This window comes from Papio anubis, chromosome 20, assembly GCF_008728515.1.
Source record: "Papio anubis isolate 15944 chromosome 20, Panubis1.0, whole genome shotgun sequence".
Classification (NCBI taxonomy): Eukaryota; Metazoa; Chordata; class Mammalia; order Primates; family Cercopithecidae; genus Papio; species Papio anubis.
Window position 1 is genome coordinate 46672722 of NC_044995.1, and position 26827 is coordinate 46699548.

General features: G+C 52.3%; 1 protein-coding gene across 1 annotated transcript in view; it reads left to right on the plus strand.

Moving 5' to 3' along the window:
• The window catches only part of PLIN3 (perilipin 3), a 29989-nt gene extending 3580 nt beyond the window's left edge, over positions 1–26409 (plus strand). The window contains exons 2-8 of the mRNA XM_031660099.1: positions 2560–2642; positions 4280–4478; positions 4635–4717; positions 10891–11176; positions 15899–16098; positions 18898–19023; positions 25213–26409. Coding sequence (XP_031515959.1) covers positions 2577–2642; positions 4280–4478; positions 4635–4717; positions 10891–11176; positions 15899–16098; positions 18898–19023; positions 25213–25557 — 1305 coding nt within the window. The 5' untranslated portion in view covers positions 2560–2576 and the 3' untranslated portion in view covers positions 25558–26409. The remainder of the gene's footprint in view (positions 1–2559; positions 2643–4279; positions 4479–4634; positions 4718–10890; positions 11177–15898; positions 16099–18897; positions 19024–25212) is intronic.
• The last annotated feature ends 418 nt before the right edge of the window (positions 26410–26827 follow it).

Sequence of the window (26827 nt, forward strand, 5' to 3'; positions counted from 1 at the left end):
GTTACATTTAGTCTTTTGTCTTTTGTTTTCTTTCTTTCTTTTTTTTTTTTTGAGATGGAGTCTTGCTCTGTCACCCAGGCTGGAGTGCACTGGTGAGATATCAGGTCACTGCAACCTCCACCTCCTGGGTTCAAGTGATTCTCCTGCCTCAGCCTCCTGAGTAGCTGGGATAACCAACCATGGAGGTGTGCACCACCACACCTGGCTAGTTTTTGTATTTTTAGTAGAGACAGGGTTTCGCCATGTTGGCCAGGCTGGTCTCCATCTCCTGACCTCAGGTGATTCTCCTGCCTCGGCCTCCCAAAGTGCTGGGATTACAGGCGTGAGCAACCACATCCAGCCCATGTCAGTTACATTTAAATCTCATTCTTTTTTTTTTTTTTGAGACAGAGTCTCGCTCTTGTCACCCAGGCTGGAGCGCAGTGGTGCAATCTTGGCTCACTGCAACCTCCGCTTCCCAGATTCCAGCAATTCTTCTGCCTCAGCCTCCCGAGTAGCTGGGATTACAGGCATTCTCCACCACACCTGTCTAATTTTGTATTTTTAGTAGAGATGGGATTTCTCCATGTTGGTCAGGCTGGTCTTGAACTCCTCACCTCAGGTGATCCACCTGCCTCAGCCTCCCAAAGTGCTGGGATTACAGGCGTGAGCCACCATGCCCGGCCTTTAAATCTCATTCTTTAGCCACTGCATTGGGATACACTTGTTTTTGGTTTTGGTTTTGGTTTTGGTTTTTGAGACGGAGTCTCACTCTGTTGTCCAGGCCGGAGTGCAGTGGCACGATCTCAGCTCACTGCAATCTCCGCTTCCCAGGTTCAAGCGATTCTCCTAACTCACCCTCCTGAGTAGCTGGGAGTACGGGTGCCCACCACCATGCCTGGCTAATGTTTATATTTTTAGCAGAGACAGGATTTCACCATGTTGGTCAGGCTGGTCTCGAACTCCTGACCTCAGGTGATCCGCCCGCCTCGGCCTCCCAAAGTGCCAGGATTCCAGGCGCGAGCCGCTGTGTCTGGCCACACTTGTTGTTATCTTATTCCCCTTTCGCTCGGCGTCCAGGTTGTTTCCAGTGTCATGTTGTGGCCAGTAAGTCCACACAGCTCTGCCCATGCGGAAACACAGGTGTGGGATCTTCCCCGAAGTGAGGTTTCTGGGTCAAGGGGAAGATGGTTCTTGGAACTTGACAGCTATTGGCAAATTGTCCTCTACAGAGGTTTTAGGTCATACCTGGCTTCCTGGAGAACAGGTGAGCCCTGGAAGGGACTGTTCCCAAGCCTTGCTTCCTGACGTGTATCCCAGGGACCAGCTGTATCAACACTGCCTGGGAGCCTTTTAGAAATGCAGGGTCAGGGCCGGGCGCAGTGGCTCACGCCTATAATCCCAGCACTTTGGGAGGCCGAGACGGGTGAATCACGAGGTCGGGAGATCAAGACCATCCTGGCTAACATGGTGAAACCCCGTCTCTACTAAAAAATACAAAAAATTGGCCAGGTGTGGTGGCACTGTCCCAGCCTTCTCAGAAAACAGAATTGCTTGAATGAAGTGGAGGTTGCAGTGAGCGGGACTCACTACTGCAGCAGTGACAGGAAAGACTCGATCTCAGGAAAAAAAAAAAAAGGATATATCTCTGTACCCAAAAAGAAAAATTAACTAGGTGTGGTGGTGTCATGGTGCAGGAGTGAGCCAGGGGTTGGAGCGCGGTGAGCTGTAGTCCCACCACCGTGCCTGGGTGACATGAAACAAGATCCTGTCACTTAACGAAAAAAAAAAGAAAGGAGTCAAGAATAATGGGTCAGCCTCCATTCTGTGCAGGAGACCAAGGTGGGTGGAACCACGAGGTCAGGAGTTGAGACCAGCCAGGCCCTTATAGATGTGACCTCTGATACAAAAATTAGCTGACGCCCGTTGCAGTGGCTCACGCCTGTAATCCCAGCACTGGGAGGCGAGGCAGATTGGATCATGAGTTCAGGAGATGACGGGGACCATCCTGGCTAACCGCAGTGAAACCCGTCTCTACTAAATACAAAAAAATTAGCCGGAGGCGTTAGGCTGACCTGTTACTCTAACTACTAGGGAGGCTAGAAGGCAGGTCGTGAACCAGGGCTGGGGCTTGCAGTGAGCTGAGATCTGGCCACTGCACTCCAGCCTGGGCAACAGAGCCAGACTCCGTCTCAAAAAAAAAAAAAAAAAAAAATTAGCTGAGCATGGTGGTGGGTGCCTGTAGTCCCAGCTACTCAGGAGGCTGAGGCAGGAGAATCGCTTGAAACCAGATTGCCCCACTGCACTCCACCATGGGCAACAGAGTGAGACTGTCTCCAAAGAAAAGAAAGAAAGAAAAAAGAAATGGGGGGCCAGGTGAGCCCCATCCCGAAGCTTTAGAATCAGCACTTGCTGTTGAACAAAGTCCAGAGGTCACTCTTATGCCTGCTAAGGACTGAAAGGCATGGCTGTAAGTCATAGGCAGGTATGAACCCTGTCTTCCAGCTGCAGCGTGGGCCTGGACTTTTTCCTAGAAGGTGGGGCCAGGCAGGCTGTACCTGACTGTTCCTCTCTCCACAGTGTCTGTTGCAGAGACCATGTCTGCCAACGGGGCAGAGGCTGATGGCAGCACCCAGGTGACAGCGGAAGAACCGGTACAGCAGGTGAGGAAGGGCCAGGACCAGGGACTGCCCCGACCCTGTGATTCCTGTGCAACGAGGCTTCCTACACCAGGGTGCCCTGGCAGGGAGCCAGGGATATGCCGGCAGCCCATGGAACCAGAGAGGTTTATTCCTCGGTGGGGTACAGACCACTCACTGGTGTCCCCAGTTGGGAGCGGGGGAATCTCAAAGGCCCTTGGAGGGCCTGAGGGGTCAGGGTTCTGTCTGAAACTACATGCCCTCCACAACCGCTAAGCCAAATCTTCCTCACCTCTGAAGTCTCTCTCAGGGGCCTCCTAGGAAGCCAGTTTCTATTCCAGATCTCTCATCCTCAGGTTATTTTATTTTATATACATATTTTTTGAGATGGAGTCTTGCTCTGTTACCCAGCCTGGAGTGCAGTGGTGACATTTCGGCTCACTACAACCTCTGCCTCCCAAATTCAAGTGATTCTCCTGCCTCAGCCTCCCGAGTAGCTGGGGTAACAGGCGTGCGCCACCACACCCGGCGAATTTTTGTATTTTTAATAGAGACGGAGTTTCACCATATTGGCCAGGCTAGTCTCGAACTCCTGACCCGAAGTGACCAGCCCGCCTCGATCTCCCAAAGTGCTTGGAGTACAGGCGTGAGCCACTGCACCTGGCCCCAAAGATAATTAAAATTAAAAAATCAAGTGGTGGCCGGGCGCGGTGGCTCAAGCCTGTAATCCCAGCACTTTGGGAGGCCGAGACGGGCGGATCACGAGGTCAGGAGATCGAGACCATCCTGGCTAACACAGTGAAACCCCGTCTCTACTAAAAAATACAAAAAACTAGCCGGGCGCGGTGGCGGGCGCCTGTAGTCCCAGCTACTCAGGAGGCTGAGGCAGGAGAATGGCGTGAACCCGGGAGGCGGAGCTGGCAGTGAGCTGAGATCCGGCCACTGCACTACAGCCACGGCGGCGGAGCCCCCCCCGCCGGGGGGGAGAGAGAAACCCCCCTCCTCAAAAAAAAAAAAAAAAAAATCAAGTGGTACGCTGGATGTGACCCATGGGCTATAGTCTGCAGCCCCCAGTTTAGACCCTAACTGCCATGAGAATGGGACTCTTGTCCCTTATCACCACCTGGCACATCGCTGGAATAAAGTGCAGGCTCATGTAACTAGGCTATGTTAAAGGAAGCACGCGGGCCGGGCGCAGTGGCTCACGCCTGTCATCCCAGCACTTTGGGAGGCTGAGGTGGGCGAATCATGAGGTCAGGAGTTCAAGACCAGCCTGGCCAACATGGTGAAACCCCGTCTCTACTAAAAATACAAAAACAATTAGCTGGGCATGGTGGCGCCTGTCATCCCAGCTACTCAGGAGGACGAGGCAGGAGAATCGCTTGAACCCAGGAGGTGGAGGTTGCAGCGAGCCGAGGTCACGCCAGTGCACTCCAGCCATGGTGACAGTGCAAGACTCCGTTTCAAAAAAAAAAATAAAAGGAAGCATGTGGCGAAACCCCAAGGTTCCTGACTTGTGCAACCACCTGGATGCAAAGTGTGGGTAAACTGAGCCGTTTCACTGGCCAGGAGTGAGAGCAAAACTGCAGGGTACCCTGAGTTTCCGGCTGAGCCCCCCATCCTCCCCTGCCCAGTTTGCCTGAGCCACTTCTCTCTCATAGCCCAGTGTGGTGGACCGCGTGACCAGCATGCCTCTCATCAGCTCCACCTGCGACATGGTGTCCGCAGCCTATGCCTCCACCAAGGAGAGCTACCCGCATGTCAAGACCGTCTGCGACGCGGCAGAGAAGGGAGTGAGGACCCTCACGGCGGCCGCTGTCAGCGGGGCTCAGCCAATCCTCTCCAAGCTGGAGCCCCAGAGTGGGTGAAGTCCCAGAGGGCACTGAATCCCCCTCCTGGCGCTTTCCCTGGGTGGGGAGTAGGGGGGTCTACCCAGCTCTTGGTGCTGTCCCCCGAACAATTACGAGGTGACCTTCCACCAGTCACATTTGCGTCTTACTTAATTTCTTTTGGCAGTTGCATCAGCCAGCGAGTACGCCCACAGGGGGCTGGACAAGTTGGAGGAGAACCTCCCCATCCTGCAGCAGCCCACGGAGAAGGTAACGATGTCTGCCCTCGGGGGCTCTGCCGAGACAGGGACCTACCTGAGTATGGAGTGCGCTGGTCCCAGCTTAACTAGATAGGCTTGATGGCATCCTCCCTGCTCCCTCTCCTGTCGATTCCCATCCCCACCCCAAATCCACTCCCCACAGGGCAGCTGGAGGGATAATTGCAAAGCCAGCCAGATTACAGGTGCCCGCCACCACACCGGGCTAGTTTTTGTATTTTTAATAGTGATGGAGTTTCACCATGTTGGCCAGGCTGGTCTCGAACTCCTGACCTCAGGTGATCCACCCACCTCGGCGTCCCAAAGTGCTGGGATCACAGGAATGAACCACAGTGCCCGGTCTACTTGTTTTTATAATAAAATTTTATTGGCACACAGCCATGACCGTTTATTTACATATTGTCTATGACTGCTTTCACCCTACAATGGCAAGGTTGAGTAGTTGCGACAGAGACTGTGACTCACAGTACTGAAAATCTTAGTTATGTGGCCCTTTACCCAGAATGTTGACATCCCCATAACGGTTTTATTAGTCAGAAAAGCTTGGAGGCAGGAAAGTCAAAACATCAAAACACCATGTTCCTGGCTGGGTGCGGTGGCTCATGCCCGTAATCCCAGCAGTTTGGGAGGCCAAGGCGGGTGGATCACCTGAAGTTGGGAGTTCGAGACCAGCCTGACCAACATGGAGAAACCCTATCCCTACTAAAAATACAAAATTAGCCAGGCGTGGTGGTGGGTGCGTGTAATCCCAGCTACTTGGGAGGCCGAGGCAGGAGAATCGCTTGAACCCGGGAGGCAGAGGTTGCGGTGATCCGAGATCACGCCATTGCACTCTAGCCTGGGCAACAAGAGTGAAACTCTGTCCAAAAAAACCAAAAATAAAAACAAAACACCTTGCTCTGGCCAGGCGCGGTGGCTCACGCCTGTAATCCCAGTACTTTGGGAGGCCAAGGTGGGCAGATCACAAGGTCAGGAGATCGAGACCATCCTGGCAAACACGGTGAAGCCCCATCTCTACTAAAACTTCAAAAAAAAAAAAAAGAAAAATTAGCTTGGCGTGGTGGCGTGCACCTGTAGTCCCAGTTACTTGGGAGGCTAAGGCAGGAGAATCACTTGAACCCGGCAGACAGAGGTTGCAGAGAGCCCAAATTGTGCCACTACACTCCAGCCTGGGTGACAGCGAGACTCTGTCTCAAAAAAAAATAAAACAAACAAAAAACACCATGTTCCAAATTGTGTCCTGCCCCTCAGCAGCTGAGTGGCCCTCACACAAGTTACTTTGCCTCTGTGGGCCTCACTGTCTTTCTTTCTTTCTTTTTTTTTTTTTTTTTGAGATGGAGTCTTGCTCTTGTTGCCCAGGCTGGAGTGCACTGGTACGGTCTCAGCTCACTGCAACCTCTGCCTCCTGGGTTCAAGCGATTCTCCTGCCTCAGCCTCCCAAGTAACTGGGACTACAGGTGCACGCCACCACACCTGGCCAATTTTTGTATTTTTAGTAGAGATGGGGTTTCACCATGTTGGTCAGGCTGGTCTTGAACTCCTGACCTCAGGTGATCCACCTACCTTGGCCTCCCAAAGTCTTAAGATTACAGACATGAGCCACAACACCCAGCCTGGGCCCTACTTTCTTTTCCACAGAATGGCGATGCTGACCTGGGGTTAACACCTGAAGGCCTAGAACTGCACATGGCTTGTATCAAATGTTGGCTCTTAACATTTAAAATAAAATAAATTTTTTTTGTGTGACAGGTTGTTGCTCTGTCACCCAGGGTGGAGTGCAGCCGTGAACTCCTGAGCTCAAGCAATCCTCCCATCTCAGCCTCCCAAGTAGCTGGGACCATAGGCACGCACCACCATGCCTGGCTATGTTTAATTTTTTGTAGAGGTGTGTTTTCACCATGTTGCCCAGGCTGTTCTCAAACTCCTGGGCTCAACAGATCCTCCCGCCTCAGCCTCCTGAGTAGCTGGGACTATAGGTGCATCCACCATGCCTGGCTAATTTTTGTACTTTTTGTCAAGACGGAGTCTCACCATATTGCCCAGGCTGGTCTCCAACTCTTGGGCTCAAGCAATCCTCCCGCCTCAGCCCCACAAAGTGCTAGAATTATAGGAGTGCGCCACTGTCCCTACCTCAGTTTCCCTTAATCACCGCTTTTTAAAGACTCTGTCTCCAAATACAGTCACATTCTTACCCCTGGGGATCAGGATTTCAGCATATGAATTTGGGGTTGAGGGGGCCGGGCCATAATTCGACCTATAACAGCCTGGGATGAAGAAATGAGGCACAGACCAGGTGCGGTGGTTCACGCCTTAATCCCAGCCCTTTGGGAGGCCGAAGTGGGCAGATCACTTGAGGTCAGGAGTTCGAGACCAACCTGGCCAACATGGCAAAACCCTGTGTCTACTAAAAATACAAAACTTAGCCAGGTGTGGTGGTGAGTGCTTATAATCCCAGCTACTCCGGAGGCTGAAGCAGGAGAATCACTTGAACCCGGGAGGCAGAGGTTGCAGTGAGCCGATATCGCGCCACCGTGCTCCAGCCTGGGCAACAGAGCAAGGCTGTGTCTCAAAACAAAACAAAACAAAACAAAACACCCTCCTTCAGATAAGTGTGAAGCTTAATCGGTTATTGTTTGTGTCCCTAGCTGGGACCAGGGCACAGGCCGCCTGCTTTGTGTCTGTGTCCAGTGCTCAGCGGGCAGCCTGGCACAGGGTAGATGCTTATTTTTTTTAGTGTTTTGAGATGGAGTTTCACTCTTGTTGCCCAGGCTGGAGTGCAATGGTGCGATCTCAGCTCACTGCAACCTCTGCCTCCCGGGTTCAAGCGATTCTCCTGCCTCAGCCTCCCGAGTAGCTGGGATTACAGACATGCACCACCACGCCTGGGTAATTTTGTATTTTTAGTACAGACGGGGTTTCTCCATGTTGGTCAGGCTGGTCTCGAACTCCCGACCTCAGGTGATCCGGCCGCCTCGGCCTCCCAAGGTGCTGGGATTACAGGGGTGAGCCACTACCCCAGCAGGTAGATGCTTATTAAGTATTCAGGGGCTCCATGTCCGCTTCGGCCCAGTGGTTACAGAAGGGCCACCCTCAGGCACCAACTGCTTGCGTCTGGGTCTCTAGCATCAGAAATAGGTGCTCCCTGGGTTGGAGGCAGGACAAGCCAGCCCGCATCCCAGCATCCTTGGACTTTCCCTGAGACCGCCTGCAGGGACAGGCAGCTCATTCATCCACTCGATATTGAGTGCCTACTGTATGCCGGGGGGCTCTGCTGTCCCATCATGGTCACACTTCTTTCCTCCCATTTATGCGGAAATGACCTTAGCTGGGAAACAGCAGAGCGGGTGTCAACTTGTACCTTTTTTTTTTTTTTTTTTGAGACAAGGTCTTGCTCAGTTGTCCAGGCTAGAGTGCAGTGGCATGATCTCGGCTCACTACAGCCTCGACCTCCTAGACTTCGGCAATCCTCCCAGCTCTCAGCTTCCTGAGAAGCTGGGACTACAGGTGTGCACCACCAGACCCGGCTAATTTTTTAGTTTTTTTGTAGGGGTGGGGCCTTGCTGTATTGCCCAGGCTGGTCTCTAACTCCTGGGCTAGCCAGGCACGGTGGCTCATCCTCTAATCGCAGCACTTTGGGAGGCTGAGGCGGGTGGATCACGAGATCAGGACAACAGAGCGAGACTCCGTCTCAGAAACAAAACAAAAAACAAACTCCTGGGCTCAAGCAATCCTCCCGCCGCCTTGGCTTCCCAAAATGCTGCGGTTACAGTTGTGAGCCACTGTGCCCCGCCATGCCTGCAGCTTATCAGCAGAGGCCAATCGTGGGCTTGGCTGAGGGGGATGGAAACTGCCGAGCTCACAGGAAGATGGCGAAATGTCAGCCAGGAGCCCCCATCGTAGGGCCAAGCCCTTGCATTCCCTTTCTCTCCCACTGATACCGTGGGAGGCCAACAGTCCTTGTGTTTACAGAAGGGATAAGCTCAGGGTGAATTCTTCAAGGTCGTTGAACGGAGCAGCAGCTGGGAGCTTTTTTCTTTTTCTTTTTCTTTTTTTTTTTTTGAGATGGAGTCTCGCTCTATTGCCCAGGCTGGAATGCAGTGGCGTGATCTCAGCCCACTGGAAACTCTGCCTCCTGGGTTCCAGTGATCTTCCTGCCTCAGCCTCCCGAGTAGCTGGGATTACAGGTGCCCGCCACCATGCCCACCAAATTTTTGTATTTTTAGTAGAGAGGGGTTTCTCCATGTTGGCCAGTCTGGTCTCGAACTCCTGACCTCAGGTGATCCAGCTGCCTCGGCCTCCCAAAGTGCTGGGATTATAGCGTGAGTCACCGTGCCTGGCCAATTTTTGTATGCTTTGTAGGGGTGAGGTCTTACTGTGTTGCCCAGGCTGGTCTCATACTTCTGGGCCCAAGCGATCCTCCCACCTCGGCCTCCCAAAGTGCTGGGATGACAGGTGCGAGCCACCATGCCTGGCCTGCTGTGAGCTCTTGACTTTTTGAGAGGCGCAATATCCTCTCAATTCTGGGCCCTGTGAGTTTTTTCCCCCTTTGTAAAGAGGTAACTTTCCCCAGGTTCTGGGGAACGGTGGTGTTGTCAGAGCTACATTTTAATCCGGGCCAGTGTGAGAACGTGCATGTTCAGTGAGTGTAGTGCTGCTGTTAAAACCTGACTCTCGGGGGTGGTGGCTCAAACGCCTATAATCCCAGCACTTTGGGAGGCTGAGGCGGGCAGATCATGAGCTCAGGACATTGAGACCATTCTGGCTAACACAGTGAACTCTGTTTCCACTAAAAATACAAAAAATTAGCCAGGCGTGGCGGTGGGCGCCTGTAGTCCCAGCTGCTGGGGAGGCTGAGGCAGGAGAATCGCTTGAACCCGGGAGGTGGAGGTTGCGGTGAGCCGAGATCGCGCCATTGCACTCCAGCCTGGGCAACAAGACCAAAAACTCTGTCAAAAAAAAAAAAAAAAAAAAAGTCGGGCATGGTGGCTCATGATGGCTCACATCCCAGCACTTTGGGAGACCAAGGTGGGCGGATCACGAGGTCAGGAGATTGAGACCATCCTGGCTAACACGGTGAAACCCCATCTCCACTAAAAATACAAAAAATTAGTTGGGTGTGGCGGCGAGTGCTTGTAGTCCCAGCTACTCGGGAGGCTGAGGCAGGAGAATGGTGTGAATCACTGGGAGGCGGAACTTGCAGTGAGGCAAGATCGAGCCACTGCACTCCAGCCTGGGCGACAGAGAGAGACTCCATCTCAAAAAACAAAACAAAACAAAACAAAAAAACAAAAACAGGCAGGGTGCAGTGGCTCATGCCTGTAATCCCAGCACTTTGGGAGGCTGAGGCGGGCAGATAACCTGAGGTCAGGAGTTCGAGACCAGCCTGACCAACATGGTAAAACCCCATCTCTACTAAAAATACAAAATTAGCCGGGCGTGGGTGCATACCTGTAATCCCAGCTACTCGGGAGACTGAGGCAGGAGAATTGCTTGAACCCGGGAGGCGGAGGTTGCAGTGAGCTGAGATCATGCCATGGCACTCCAGCCTGGGCAACAAGAGTGAGACTCCATCTCAACAACAACAACAACAAAACAAACAAAAAACATAATATTAGCCAGGCGTGGTGGCAGATGCCTGTAATCCCAGCTACTTGGGAGGCTGAGGCAGGAGAACTGCTTGAACCCAGGAGACAGGTTGCAGTGATCTGAGATGGTGTCACGGCACTCCAGCCTGGGCAACAGGGCAAGACCCTATCTCTAAAGAAGGAAGGGATGGGAAGAAGGAAGGGAAGGGAAGAGGAAGAAAAGAAGGAAGGAAAGGGAAGGAAAGAAACGAGGCACAGAGAGGTAGAGTGACTTGCCTGAAGCCACACATCTGAGAAGCAGCAAGCTAGGGACGGAGCCTAGGTAGTCTGGCTGCAGAGTATGAGGTCATGCCCATGACTCCAGACTCGGAGTCACCCGGTGGATGGCACTGCCTGCCTCAGTCTCCCTGGAAGTTGGGGTGCAGGAGAGGGGTGCCCAGGTATGGAGGGAAGGCAGCGATGCTGGGGTCACCTGGGGGATGGCGCTCCCCGCCTCCGTCTCCCTGGAAGTTGGGGTGTAGGGGAGGGGTGCCCAGGTATGGAGGGAAGGCAAAGATGCTGATGCTGTTGCCTCTCCTAGGTCCTGGCGGACACCAAGGAGCTTGTGTCGTCCAAGGTGTCAGGGGCCCGAGAGATGGTGTCTAGCGCCAAGGACACGGTGGCCACACGAGTATCGGAGGCGGTGGACGCGACCCGCGGTGCTGTGCAGAGCAGCGTGGACAAGACGAAGTCTGCAGTGACTGGCGGGGTCCAGTCCGTCATGGGCTCCCGCGTGGGCCAGATGGTGCTGAGTGGGGTCGACACGGTGCTGGGGAAGTCAGAGGAGTGGGTGGACAACCACCTGCCCCTTACGGACGCCGAGCTGGGTGAGTGTGGCCAGACGGCTGCTCTGAGACCCCTCCCCAGGCCCCCTAACCGGAAGCCGCTGTTGGCCTCGTGGGGTCTGTCCCTCACTGCTACCTCGTCCCTGCCACCTCTTCCCAGCATCTTGGAATCTCATCAACGCAGTCCCCCTGTGTCCTGCTCACCAGCTCCCACCCTCACCCACCACAGTCACCTCCTCACAGCAGCCACCAGAGGGCGTCTGTGAGCATCTGAATCATAGCCCATCCCTCCTCTGCCCACAGCCCTCCATGGACCCCACCTCCCTTGGGGTCAAGGCCCAAGTCCTCGTCACAGCCAGCCCACAAGGTCCTGCACAACCTGCCCTGTCCTCTCCCCGCCCTCCTCCTCTTCCCCCTTCGCTCACTCCGTTCCTACATAAATATGTGACTAAACTTGAGATCTCACTGAACCCTGGTGTTCCTGCCAGGCCAGAAATCCCACGTCAGTCATCTCGGTCATATACTTGCACTCCCTGCACTGTTTATTTGATATTCTTCTTTCTTTATTATTTATTTATTTAGAGACAGAGCCTCGCTCTGTCACCTAGGCTGGAGTGCAATGGCGTGATCTTAGCTCACTGCAACCTCCGCCTCCTGGGTTCAAGTGAGTTTCCTGCCTCATCCACCTGAGTAGCGGGGATTACAGGTGCCCGCCACCACGCTTGGCTAATTTTTTGTATTTTTTTTTAATTTATTTTTATTTTATTTTTATTTATTTTTTGAGATGGAGTCTCTCTCTGTTGCCTAGGCTGAAGTGCAGTGACGCACTCTTGGCTCACTGCAAGCTCCGCCTCCTGGGTTCACGCCATTCTCCTGCCTCAGCCTCCTGAGTAGCTGGGACTACAGGAGCCCGCCACTATGCCCGGCTAATTTTTTGTATTTTTAGTAGAGACGGGAGACAGGGTTTCACCGTGTTAGCCAGGATGGTCTCGATCTCCTGACTTCGTGATCTGCCCGTCTCAGCCTCCCAAAGTGTTGGGATTACAGGCGTGAGCCACCGTGCCCGGCTAATTTTTTGTATTTTTAGTAGAGATGGGATTTCACTATGTTGGCCAGGCTGGTCTCGAACTCCTGACCTTGTGATCCACCCACCTCGGCCTTCCAAAGTGCTGGGATTACAGGCATGAGCCACCGTACCCAGCCCTTTTTTATTTGTTTGTTTTAGAAATAGAGTCTCACTCTGTTGCCCAGTCTAGAGTGCAATGGTGCGACCATAGCTCAATGCAGCCTCAAACTCCTGGGTTCAGGCGAGCCTCCCACCTCAGCCTCCCGAGTAACTGGGACTACAAGCACACAACATCATGCCCAACTAATTTTTGTTTATTTAATTTTTTGTAAAGACAGAGTCTCCCTCTATTATCCCGGCTGATCTGGAACTCCTCAGTTGGAGTGATCCTACTGCCTTAACACCCCAAAGTGCCGGGATTGGGATTTTTGCAAATAAGAAGCTTAGGATATAGGCAGGGCGCGGTGGCTCATGCCTGTAATCCCGGCACTTTGGTGGGCCGAGGTGGGCGGATCACTTGAAGTCAAGAGTTTGAGACCAGCCTGGCCAACATGGTGAAACCCAGTCTCTACTAAAAAAAAAAAATTAGCCAGGCATGGTGGTGGTCATCTCTAATCCCAGCTACTCAGGAGGCAGAGGTTGCAGGGAGCCGAGACTGGGCCACTGCACTCCAGCCTGGGCGGCAGAGTGAGGCTCCGTCTCAAAAAAAAAAAAAAAAAAAGTGTGGGTACAGAAGGATTAAATAAATACATGCAGCCAGGCACAGTGGCTCACAGCTGTAATCCCAGTACTTTGGGAGTAGGAGGCTGAGGCAGGCGGATCACCTGAGGTCCAGAGTTCGAGACCAGCCTGACCAACATAGAGAAACCCCATCTCTACTAAAAATACAAAATTAGTTGGGCGTGGTGGCGCATGCCTGTAATCCCAGCTAACTCAGGAGGCTGAGGCAAGAGAATCACTTGAACCTGGGAGGCAGAGCTTGTGGTGAGCCGAGACTGTGCCACTGCACTCCAGCCTGGGCAACAGAGCGAGACTCTGTCTCAAAAATAAATAAATAAATACATGCATACATATATATGAACCTATGAACATGGGATGAGGCCGGGCACGGTGGCTCACACCTGTCATCCCAGCACTTTGGAGGCTGAGGTGGGAGGATCAGTTAAGCCCAGGAGTTCCTGACCAGCCTGGACAACATAGTGAGACCCTGTCTCTACAAAAAATGTAAAAATTAGCTGGGTGTGCTAGTGCACGCCTGTAGTCCCAGTTGCTATTTGAGAGCCTAAGGATCACTTGAGTCTGGGAGTTCAAGGCTACAGTGAGCTATGATCGCACCACTGCACTCCAGCCTGGGCAACAGAGCAAGACCGTACTTCAAAAAATAAAAACCAACAAAACAAACAGATCTAAACATAGGAGAGGTACGGGAAGCCAGGTGCAATGGCTCACACCTGTAAACCTAGCACTTTGGGAGGCTGAGGCGAGCAGATTGCTTGAGTCCAGGAGTTCAAGACCAGCCTGGGCAACACAGTGAGACCCCATTTCTACAAAAAATACAAAAGTTAGCCGGGTGTCTTGCCGTAGTCCCAGCTTCATGCAGTCCCAGCTACTCGGGAGGCCAAGGTTGGAGGATAACTTGAAGCTGGGCGGTTGAGCCTGCAGTAAGCTGAGATCATGCCACTGCACTCTAGCCTGGGCAAAAGATCGAGACCCTACCTAAAAAAAGAAGAAAAGGTACAGGAAAAAGGCCGGGAGCAGTGACTCATGCCTGTAATCCCAGCACTTTGGGAGGCCAAGGCGGGCAGATCACGAGGTCAGGAGATCAAGACCGTCCTGGCTAACACAGTGACACCCTGTCTCCACTAAAAATACAAAAGATTAGCCAGGTTGAGTCCCAGCTACTCGGGAGGCTGAGGCAGGAGAATGGCGTGAACCCGGGAGGCGGAGCTTGCGATGAGCTGAGATCCCGCCACTGCACTCCAGTCTGGGTGACAGAGTGAGACTCCGTCTCAAAAAAAAAAAAAAAAAAAAGGTACAGGAAAAATATGGTACATATGGTATTCTAATCTTATGGGACCACTATATGAGGTCCGTTGTTGGCTGAAATGTCATTATTCTCTTTTTTTTTTTTTTGAGATGGCATCTCACTCTCACCTAGGCTGGAGTGCAGTGGTGTGATCTCGGCTCACTGCAGCCCCACCTCCCGGGTTCAAGTGATTCTCCTACCTCAGCCTCCCAAGTAGCTGGGATTACAGGCTAGTGCCATCAAGCCTGGCTAATTTTTGTATTTTTAGTAGAGATGGGGTTGTTCCGTGTTGGCCAGGCTAGTCTTGAACTCGTGGCCTCAAGTGATATGCCCGCCTTGGTCACCTAAAGTGCTGGGATTACAGGCATGAACCACTGCACCCGGCCGACACTGTTACAATCTTATGGGACCTCTGTAGTGTATGCGATCCATTGCTGGCTGGAATGCTGTTGTCTCTGCAGGACTGCATAATGAACATTCAGGGCTATATTCACAGGTTGACCAAGGCAGGTCTGGCTCATGGGCCATCAAGTGACCTCCGCCAGTCTAAGGTCTCTGATTCTTGTGAGGTTTGACTTCCCTCATCCCCATTTTGCAGATAGGGAAACCAAGGTAATCCTTGTTCTGTGGCCTCTCGGTTTTTTTTTTTTTTTTTTTTTTTTTTGAGACGGAGTTCGCCTCTGTCGCCTAGGCTGGAGTGCGTGCAGGGCCGGATCTCAGCTCACTGAAAAGTCTGACTCTCGGTTTATGCCATTCTCCTGCCTCAGCCTCCCGAGTAGCTGGGACTACAGGGCGCCGCCACCACGCTGGCTAGTTTTTTTGTATTTTTTTTTTTTTTTTTTGAGACACAGAGTTCGCTCTGTCGCCCAGGTTGGCGGGCGCTGACCTCGCTCACTGAAAGCCCGGCCTCCCCGGTTCACGCCATTCTTCCTGCCTCAGCCTCCCGAAGCTGGGACTACAGAGGCTTCACAACCGCCAGCCTCGCTAATTTTTTGTATTTTAGTAGAGACGGGTTTCACCGTGGTCTCATCTTCCTGACCTTGTGGATCCGCTCACTGCCTCCCAAAGTGCTACTACAGGCGCGGAGCCACCACACCGCCTGTATTTTTTAAGTAGAGACGGGGTTTCACCGTTAGCTGTGAATGGTCTCCGGACCCCTGACCTCAGGATCCCGGGCCCATCTCGCCTCCCAGTGCTGGGATTACAGGCTTGAGCCACTGCACCTGGTCGGCCTTCGAGGTTTATAAGAAGCAGAACTGGGGTATAAACTGGACAGCATGGTTACATGGGTGGTTTCACTTAGGTCATAGGCAGATTTTGGGGAGGCCCAGTCGATGACTACTGGAGATCGTGGTTCGAGATCAGGCTGGCTAACATGGTGAACCTCGCCTCCTTACCAAAAATATGTACTAGGGGCCGGGCATGGTGGCGGGCACCTGTAATCCTGAAAGAAGCCAGGAGGCTGAGGCAGAGATCACTTTGAACCCAGGAGGTAGAGGTTGTGCAGGAGCTGAGACACCACCCAGCACTCCCACCTCGGGTGAGAGAGCCGAACCCGCCTCTAAATAAATAAATAAAGTGACAGTGTGGATTCCTGGGACCGCCCCTCATGGGACCTGGCAGCCCACAGGTGTTCTGGTCTTCACAGACACCCTTCTCCTTTTCCTTGCAGCCCGCATCGCCACGTCCCTGGATGGCTTTGACGTCGCGTCCATGCAGCAGCAGCGGCAGGAGCAGAGCTACTTCGTGCGTCTGGGCTCCCTGTCGGAAAGGCTGCGGCAGCACGCCTATGAGCACTCGCTGGGCAAGCTTCGAGCCACCAGGCAGAGGGCACAGGAGGCTCTGCTGCAGCTGTCGCAGGCCCTAAGCCTGGTGAGGTTCCGGGGGGTTGGGGCCCTGAGCCAGCAGCCTTCACCCCACAGCAGACGCCCACCCAGAGCTCAGTGACTTATTGCCTACCCCTCTGCAGGCTGGCGGGGCCATTCCCGCTTGCTTCTGGCACTGTCTCTGGTTGTACACTCATTTGCTCAGGCTGCTGCCACAGACCACACTGTCTGGGGCCGGGCACAGCAGCTCACACCTCTTTGTGTGAGTCCCCTCAAGTGCTTTGGGAGCCCAAGGCAGGAGGATCGCATGAGTCCGGGGGTTTGAGACCCTCCTGGGCAATACAGCAAGACCCCACCTCTACAAAAAATAATTTAAAACAATTAGCCAGGTGTGGTGGTACATGCCTGTAATCCCAGCTACTTGGGAGGCTGAGGCAGGAGAATCGCTTGAGCCCAGATGTTGGAGGCTGCAGCGAGCTATGATTGTACCACTGCACTCCAGCCTAGTCCAAACGATTACAATCAGGTGCAGGGTGGTTCATTCCTGTAATCCCAGCAGCACTGGGGAGGCCAGGTGGGTGGATCACTGGCGGGTTAGGAGGTTCAAGAGACCAGCCTGGCCAGCAGAGTGAAACCATCTCTGCACTAAACATACAAAATTAGCCAGGCGTGTGGGCACCTGTAATCCTCAGGAGGCTGAGGCAGGGAGAATCCTTGGGCAGGCAGCAGAAGTTGCAGTGAGCGAGATCATGTCACTGCTCTCCAGCCTGGGTAACAGGTGGTGCTCAAAAATAGCAGCACTGTCTGGGAAATGTAAACAACAGATATTTATTTCCTCATTTCTGGGAGGCTGGAAGTCCAAGATCAGAGAGTGTCCTTTTTGGGGCCCTCTCCTTGACTTGTAGACAGCCATCTTCCCTCGTGTCCCTTCCCTCTGTGTATGTCTCTGTGTCCCAATCTGTTTTTTTTCTTTTTTTTGAGGCGGAGCCTCACTCTGTTACTTGAGCGAAGGCCTGATAGTGTGATCAGCTCATTACTGGCCTCCGGGTTCAGAGTTAATCCATCTCCCAGTGGCACAAGTCATTTGCCTGCGCCTGACTTTTTGTGTATTTTCACCAGACGAAGTTTCACTATGTTTATCAGCGGGCTGATCTTGAACAGATCTGCCATGCTCTAGTCTGGGGATTTTGGCTTTCCGTGCCTAATCTCCTCATTTAAAGGAGCCCAGCCTTTATGGATTAAGACCCACCCTAATAGATAACTTCATTTACCTTTAATTGCCTTTTTTTTTTTTTTTTTTTTTTTAGAGACGGGGTCTCACTGTGTTTTCCCGGGCTGGAGTGCATGAGCATGTCCTATAAGGTTCACACCCATCTTGGAGCATATGTCTGCTATCATTCCTCTTTGTTATTTTCTTTTCTCTTAAACTTTATGTAATATATAAAAATGAGAGTCTCACTGCATGTATTGCCCAGCAGGCTGTTGTGGAGCTCTGAGCTGGTGATCCTCCCTTGGCCTCCCAAAGCACTGGGATTGCAGAAGTGAGCCTGCTTCAGGCTAACTGGGCTGAATCATGTTCTTTTTTTTTTTTTTTTTTTGAGGCCGGGTCTGGTGCTGTGTCACCAGGCTGGAGTGCAGTGGCTGATCTCGGCTCACTGCAAGCTCCGCCTCCCAGGTTCACGCCATTCTCTACTGCAGCCTCCACGAGTGGCTGGGACCACAGGCCCGCCACCTCGCCCGACTGGATTTTTTGTATTTTAGTAGAGGCGGGGTTTCACCACGTGTGTTAGCCAGGATGAGTCCAGATCTCTGACTGGTCACCGCTGTTTCCCAAGTGCCGGGATTACAGACTGAGCCACCACCCACAGCCCGGCCTGGCTGAATCATATTTACATTACAGCCCTTTTTTTTTTTTTTTTTTTTTTGAAGGACACGGTGGCTCCTGTACTGGGGTGGGGAAGTGGTGGCTTAATCTGTCCACTGCACCCTCACCCAGGTTCAAGTGATTCCTGCATTCGCCAGCCTCCCGATCCAGTAGCTGGGATTACAGATGATCTTTTCCTGCGCCCGGCTAATTTTGTATTTTTTAGTAAGACAGGGTTTCTACCATGTTGGTCAGGCTGGTCTCCCAGCTCCTGAGCCCAGGTGATCCACTCACCTCGACCTCCCAAGGTGGGATTGCGGGCATGTGAGCCACTGTGTAGCCTACAAAGGACTTTTTTTTTTTTTAGGGGCGGGTCTGTCACCAGTAATAGCCAGGCTGGAGTGCAGTGGCACAACTCCACTCACTGCAAGCTCCGCCTCCCGGGTTCATGCCATTCTCCTGCCTCAGCCTCCCATGTAGCTGGGACTGGGCATGTATACCCAGCATGCTTAATTTTGTATTTTAGTAGGGGCAGGGTTTTCACCGTGTTGGCCAGAATTTACCAGTCAGCTGATCCATGTCTCGGCCTCCCAAAGAAGATGCTGCCAGGTGCAGGCGTGAGCCACTGAAAGCCAACCTACAAGTGCTTTTAAGCCTTTGCTAGTTCCGTCTGCTCATCTCCCATTGGCCAAAGCCAGCCACATGTCCAGGCTCCCTCCTAAAGGCAGGAGAAATTGACGCAATGGGGGAGGAGCTACAGGGGACGTGCGGCCACTCTTCCCACCGACCACACAGAGCATGAGTGTGTCAGTGATTAAACCAAAGGCCCCAGAGCTCACCATAGCCAGGAAACCCTTCCTCCCTCCCTTTCTCTTTTCTAGACCATCATGTAAGTCAGATGATGGATTCCCTGGGTTCCCTCTGGAATCCCGCCTCTCCCAGGGGAGCCTCCTTCCCTCACCTCTCTCTCCCCTGCCCCAGATGGAAACTGTCAAGCAAGGCGTTGATCAGAAGCTGGTGGAAGGCCAGGAGAAGCTGCACCAGATGTGGCTTAGCTGGAACCAGAAGCAGCTCCAGGGCCCCGAGAAGGAACCGCCCAAGCCAGAGGTACCCATGAGGGACTGGGGGGGTGGCCTGGAGTACTTGGAGTCCCGATGCCACTCTCTACACCTCTGCTTCATGGGCCTACCTGCTTCGAGTGCTTTCCCCAGCCTCACCTGCTTTCAGGAGCTAATGACACCTCCTCCAGGAAGCCTGCCTTGATTTCTCCTCTTGGGCCTGCATGGGTATGGCTTTTTTTTTTTTTTTTTTTTAGAGTGTTGCTCTGTCGCCCAGGCTGGAGTACAATGGCATGATCTTGGCTCACCTCCTGGGTTCAAGTGATTCTCCTGCCTCAACCTCCCTAGTAGCTGGGATTATAGGAGCTCACCACCACACCTGGCTAATTTTTTATGTATTTTTAGTAGAGACAGGGTTTCACCATGTTGTCCAGGCTGGTCTTGAACTCCTGACCTCAAGTGATCTCCCCTCCCCGGCCTCCCAAAGTGCTGGGATTACAAGCGTGAGCCACCAAGCCTGGCCCCTAGTAGCAACTTCTGACTAGTATTCTCCGGCCCCCTCCACTCTATCTCAAGCCTTGGCCTCTTGTGTTCTCTAATGGATCTCGCTGCCTGTCCCACCACCCACTTAAGCCCCCCAGGGGCAAAGGAAGGTTGCAGTGAGCCGAGATCGCGCCACTGCACTCCAGCCTGGGCAACAGAGGGAGATTCTGTCTCAAAAAAGCGAAAATGTCCTGAAATTAGATGAAGGTAGTATTTGCACAACCTTGTGAATATACTAGAAACCACTGAATTGTACACTCAAAGGGTGAGTTTTATGGTGTGTGGATTATATATCAATTTTTGAAATATTTGTTTATTTATTTATTTTTGAGACAGGTTCTCACTCTGTTGCCTTCTTCATTCTCTGTGGCCTCACTGTGTTGCAGGCTCAGGCAATCCCTCTGCGCCTCAGCCTCCTGGGTAGCTGGGAACACAGGCGCGTGCCACCCGGTGCTGCCTGGCTAATTTTAACTTTTAGTAGGAGATTGAGGGTCTCCACTGTTGCCAGGGTGGTCTTGGCTCGCCTCAAACAATACTCCTATGGCCTTCAGTGGAATTACAGGCATGAACCCTGCACGCCTGACCCCCAGTTTATTTTTATTTTTTGAGACTAGTCACTCATTATGACTGGAGTACAGATAAAGCGTCTCATCTCAGCTCCTGGCTCTGCTTCCCAGTTTACACACTCATTCTGGCTCAAGCTCCAGTAGCTGGGACTGACACCACTACCTTGACTAATTTTTTTGTATTTTTAGTAGAGTGGGGTTTCCACGTCTTTAACAGGAGTGGGTGCCTGATCTGACCTCGCCAGTCCACCTGCCCCCAGCCTCCCAAAGTGCTGGGATTACAGGCCGCGGCGCCCGGCCTGTTGTTTATTTATTTATTGCTCTGTCCACCCAGGCTGGATTGCAGTGGCGCTGTGGTCTGTCACTGCATCACTCTGCCTCCTGAGTTCAAGTGGTTCTCCTATCTCAGCCTCCCCAGTAGCAGCTAGGGTGCCCTTCCTGGCTGTACTTTTAGTAGACCACCGCGGGGGTTTGCCATGTTGTGGCCAGGCTGGTCTCAAACTCCACAGTCTCAGGTGATCTGCCATGTCGGCCTCCCAAAGTGCTGGGATTGGGTGTGAGCCCACTGTGCCGGACCATGAGGTCAATTTTAAAAAACTGCCAGTCATGTGAGAGAAACATAGTAAGGCACAAAGTGAGATGTAAAGATGCTCGTGACTGTATCTCTATATGATGAAGATTGTTGGAGGCAAGAACTGGACATGCAGCCTAAAACTGTTTCTTGTTTCCTCACTGCTAAAAGCACAGCGAAGCCAGAATGACCTTTTTTTTTTTTTTTTTTTGTTGTTATTTTTTTTTTTTTATTTTTTATTTTTTTTTTTTTTTTTTTGAGGCAAGAGTCTAAACTCCTAGGAGGCTTGGGTTTGGATCAGCTCCTGCCAGCTCTCATGCCTCCCGGGTTCTGCGCCATTCTCAGAGCTCAGCCTCCGGTAGCTGGGACTACAGAAGCCACCACCTCGTAGCCGGCTATTTTTTTTTTTTATTTCTTAGTAGAGGCAGGGGTTTCACCGTGTTAGCCAGGATGGTCTCGTCTCTGACCTCATTGATCATATCCTGGCCCCTCCCAAAGTGCTGGGATTACAGGCTTGAGCCACCTGCTCCCGGCCCAGAATGACCTTTCAAATGGCTCCAAGATCTTACCCCATCTCTCTCTCTCTCTCCCTAGTGAGCATAATCCCTGGCTCAAGTCAGGGTCCTCCAGCCTGCCAGGGCTCTGGGAGCAAAATTACCTCCCAGTGTGTGCCTTTTTTTTTTTTTTTTTTTTTTTTTGAGATGGAGAGGTCTTACTCTGTGCAAGCCCAGGCTATGGGTGCAATGTGTGAAGTAATCTTGTGGCTCACTGCAGGCCTCCTGGAGTTCAAGCGATTCTTTCTCAGCCTCCCGAGTAGCCAGGACTACAGGCACCTGCCACCTCCAGCTAATTTTATTTATTTATTTATTTATTTTTTGAGACAGAGTCTCACTCCATCCCGCAAGCTGGGAGTACAGTGGCGTGATCTCGACTCACTGCAGCCTCGCTCCTGGGTTCCAGATTCTCTACTCCAGTCTCCCCAGTAGCTACAGGACTACAGCCACTTAACCATGACTGTGCATTTGTAGTAGAGACAGGGTTCTGCCATGTTTATGACCAGTCTAGAACTCCTGTCAGTGGTGGGCTTCGTCTTGGCCTCCCAAAGTGCTGAGGATTACAGACCCAATGAGCCACTGCTTGACCTAATTTTTGTATTTTTACAGCCAGAGACAGGGTCTCACCATGTTGTAGCCAGGCTGGTCTCAAATCCCTGTCTCTGCTGTCCTCCCTATTAAGAGAGGGAGATTTTTCAGGGTTGCAATTTCAACTGTGTTCTCACCTGGCGGTTTGGCCTGCCTAGAAGAGAAGTTCTTCCAGGCTGTCCCAGCTTCCTTCTACCACATTTATTTATTTTTTTTATTTTTTATTTTATTTTTTATTTTTTTTGAGACAGAGTCTGCGCTCTGCCACCCAGGCTGGAGTGCAGTGACCAGATCTCCAGCTCACTGCAAGCTCGCCTCGGGTTCCGCCATTCTCACCTCCCAGCCTCCCGAGTAGCTGGGACTACAGAGCCACGCCACCTGCAGCCCGGCTGGTTTTTTACAGCCATTTTTAAAGTAGGGAGATGAGTTTCACCGTGTGTCAGCCAGGATGGTCTCGATCTCCCTGACCTGATGATCCATGTCGGCCTCCCAAAGTGGGATTACAGGCTTACAAGGCCACCGTGCCGACTTTTATTTTAACAGTTTAGGCGAGGCCTTGAGGGTGGCTCCAAGCCTGCTCAATCTGCACTGGGAGGAGCCAGCCGGGATCGAGGTCAGGAAGTCGAGACCATCCCACAAGCTGCTGGGTGAAACCCGTCTCTACTAAAATACAAAGAAAAAGTGGCGGAAGTTGGCCTGTGGTCCCAGCCTCGGGCTGAAGTATGAGGCAGGGGAGGTCGGCGGGGGTCAGGCGAGGAGCTTGCAGTGGTGAAATCCATCCACTCCAGCCTGGGGCGAATAAGTCTCAAAAAAAAAAAAAAAAAAAAAAAAAAAAAAAAATACAAAAAAGCCGGAGGCGGTAGCCGGTGGCGCCTGTAGTTCCTCCCGACTCTTTCGAGGAGTAGAGGCAGGAGGGAATGCAAGGTAAAGCCAGGCGGAGCTTGCAGTGAAGAGATCGGCCCACTGCACTCCAGCCTGGGCGACAGGGACGTGCAACAGTTTTTCGTTTCTTTTTTTTTTTTTTTTTTTTGAGATTGGAGTCTTCCTCTGTGGCCCAGGCTGGAGTGCAGTGGCGGTCTGAAACATCACCCAGCTCTGCCTGGGTTCCACACCGGTGTTCTCCTACCTCAGCCTCCCAAGTAGCTGGGACTACAGGCATCCCTCCTACGCCCGGCTAATTTTTTGTATTTACCCAGTAGAGACAGAGTCTCCTGCCCGTGTTAGCTCCAGGATGGTCGATCTCCTGACCTCATGATCCATACCTGCCTTGGCAGCCTCTCAAGTGCTGGGATTACAGGTGGCGTTACCAGCGCCCAGCCTTTTTTTTTTAACAGTTTTATTGAGATATCATTTCATACCACCATACAACTCATGCGTTAGAAAACATGCCGGCCAGAAGCGGCGGTGGGCGCCGCGCCTGTAATCCCAGCGCGCTTTGGGGAGGCGGAGCTGAAGGCGGATCATGAGGTCAGGGAAGTCGAGACCATCCTGGCAAGCTAGCTGCACGGGTGAGACCCTGTCTCTACTAAAAATACAAAAATTAGCCCGGAAGGAGGCGTGGTGGCGAGGCCTGTGAATCCCAGCTACTCAGGAGGCTGAGGCAGGAGAATGGCGTGAACCCGGGAGGCGGGAGCTTGCAGTGAGCGTCAGCGCCCACTGCACTCCAGCCTGGGCCACAAAGGACTCCGTCTCAAAAACATGCCTTGGCTGGTTCTGCCAGCATTGCACAACTAGCCTTCCTATCTCATCTCAGTGCCCGAAACCCTTTCCCCGGCAGCAATCACTGCTTGTTTCTCCTCCTCCACGACCCGCGTATCCTCTCCTGTCTCTGTGGATAGGCCCTGCCCTGGACATTTCATAGAAATGGGATCTCATTTGGCAACTGGCTTTCCCTGCATGGTGTTGACGTCCGCGGGTAATCCCGCGTATGGTCGCCGGGTCAGATCCTGTGACTTTCTCTGTGGTTGAGTCGCATTCTGTTGTATGGATGAATCCTTTCTCTTCACCCATTCATCAACCGAAGGACGCGGAGTTGTTTTCTTTTGCCTTGCCCCTGTGTGCGTCTTTGTGTGTGGATGTGTGTTTTCCGTTTCTCTTGTGGATACATCCCGGCTCGTTGCTGAGTCATATATGAGTAATTCTATGGTTTTAACATTTTGTGAGGAAGGGCTAGACTGTTTTCCCAGTAACTGTATCTTTGCTGAGTACGGGTGGAGTTTCTACGTTGGTCAGGCTGAACTCCTGACTCAGGTGATCCATCAGCCTCCCAAAGTGCTGGGATTACAGGCATGAGCCACGTGCCAGGCCTCCTTATGATTTTGATTTGCATTTTCCTTGACTTCTACAATGTCAAGCAGCACTGTGTGCTCTCCCTATATCTTCTTTGGTGATTTGTCACATGCTTTTAAAAAAGAATTTGACTAGTGGCGAGATGCAGTGGCTCAGCTTACCTCCCACCATTTGGGAGGCTGAAGTGGGCAGATCACTTGGGCAGGGTTGAATCTGGGCAGCTTGGTGAATCCTGGCTCTACATGAAATTTACACACCTGAAAGTAATGGGCATGTTAGTGGGTGCCTGTAGTCCCTAGCTACTCAGGAGGCTAAAATGAGAGAGAGAATAGCAGGGCTCAAGAGTGGGGCTGCCAGTAAGCTGATCACTGCTGCCATTCCAGCCTGGGTGACAGGGTGGGAATCCTATTTCTATAAAAAGAAAAAGGCTGGGCAGTGGCTCATGCCTGTAATCAACATGTAGCACTGGGAGGCTGGGGAGGCAGAATCACTTGAGGTGAGGTTCAAGACCAGCCTGGCCAACATGGTGAAGCCCTATCTACTACTAAAAATACAAAATTTAGCGGACGTGGTGGCATCGTCTGTAGTCCCAGCTTCTGGGAGGCTGAGGGCAAAATGCAGACAGGAGGCGGAGGTTGCAGTGAGCCAAAATACCACGCTATATTCCAGCCTGGGCAACAGAGCAAAGGCTCATCTCAAAAAAAAAAAAAAAAAAAAAAAAAGAGCCGGGCTTGGTGGCTCACACCTGTAATCAGCACTGGGAGGCGAGGGTGGATCACACGCGAGTCAGATGGAGACCATCCTGGCTAACGGTGAAACCCCGTCTCTACTAAAATGTCTAAAAATTAGCCGGGTGTGGTGGCGGGCTGAGTCCCAGCTACCGGGGGCTGAGGCAGGAGAATGGTGTGAACCCGGGAGGCGGAGCTTTCAGTGAGCCGAGATCGCGCCACTGCACTCCAGCCTGGGCGACAGGATGAGACTGTCTGGAAAAAAAAAAAAAAAAAATTTCACCTATGGAAAGGGTTTTCCCCAAGGTTAGTGGTAGAACCCCTCTTTCCCTGGCTTCAGCTCCAGTTGCCTTTCCTGAAACAAATGGTCCTGATTGGTGTCCCCACCTCCCTTCTCAGCAGGTCGAGTCCCGGGCGCTCACCATGTTCCGAGACATTGCCCAGCAGCTGCAGGCCACCTGTACCTCCCTGGGGTCCAGCATTCAGGGCCTCCCCACCAATGTGAAGGACCAGGTACAGCAGGCCCGCCGCCAGGTGGAGGACCTCCAGGCTACCTTTTCCAGCATCCACTCCTTCCAGGACCTGTCCAGCAGCATCCTGGCCCAGAGCCGAGAGCGCGTCACCAGTGCCCGCGAGGCTCTGGACCACATGGTGGAATACGTGGCCCAGAACACACCTGTCACGTGGCTCGTGGGACCCTTTGCCCCCGGAATCACTGAGAAAGCCCCAGAGGAGAAGAAGTAGGGGGAGAGGACAGGACGCAGCGGGCCCCGTGTCTATGCTGCAGCTCTGCTCTGGAGTCTTCAACCCAGGGCTCCTTTCAAACCGATTTTCTGGCCACTCCACCAGCTCTTCTGTGCTGTCTGCTTGGGAAGCTAAGGCTCTTAAAACTGGGGCATCATCCAGCTGGCCAATCTCTCAGTCCCTCTGAGCTTGGAGGAAGCCTGTTTTGAGCCTCACCCTATCAGTCAGTAGAGAGAGATGTCCAGAAAAATATTTTTTCAGGAAAGTTCTCCCCCACAGAATTTTTTTTTCCTTGTTAAAAGTCAGGAATATAGGCCGGGTGCGGTGGCTCATGCCTGTAATCCCAGCACTTTGGGAGGCCGAGGCGGGCGGATCACCTGAGGTCAGGAGTTCGAGACCAGCCAGGCCAACATGGTGAAACCCCGTCTCTACTAAAAATACAAAAAAATAAAAATGAGCCAGGCGTGGTGGTGGGCGCCTGTAATCCCAGCTACTCGGGAGGCTGAGGCAAGAGAATCACTTGAACCCAAGAGGCAGAGGTTGCAGTGAGCCAAGATCACGCCATTACTTTCCAGCCTGGGGGACAAGAGCGAGACTTAGTCTGAAAAAAAAAAAAAAATCAGGGATATAGTTCATATCCCACTTCTTTGTTTACACCAGTGTCCCTGGATATCAGCCTGTAGCTAATGGACTTGGATTTCTGGTCTAAGTGGGCATCCTGGGGATGGGGTGGAACACTGAGCTTCTAAGCCTCAATGTAGTGTAGAAAGGTGCTGGGGCCTGTCTGGCAAGCCTTGTTGAAATGCTCTGGCATTCAGTATTGCCTTAATAAACTTCACCCACAACTGCATACAGGCCGTGTGTGTATGCGTGTGTGTCTTCATCTGTCCCTGCTGCTAGAACAGAAATACCTTAGGCAGGGTAATTTATTTATTCATTTATTTATTTTGTAGTGATGGGGTCTTGCTGTGTTGCCCAGGCTGATCTTGAACTCCTGAGCTCAAGCGATCCTCCCACCACATCCTCCCAAAGTGCCTGGCCAGGCTGGATAATTTATGAGCAACAGAAATGTATTTCTCACAGTTCCGGAGGCTGGGAAGTCCAAGATCAAGATGCTGGCAGGCCTGGCACAGTGGCTCATGCCTGTAATCCCAACACTTTGGGAGGTCGAGGTGGGAGGATCTCTTGAGGCCAGGAGTTTGAGACTGGCCTGGACAACATAGCAAGACCCCAAGTCTACAGGAAAAAAAATTTTTTTAAGTTAGCCAGG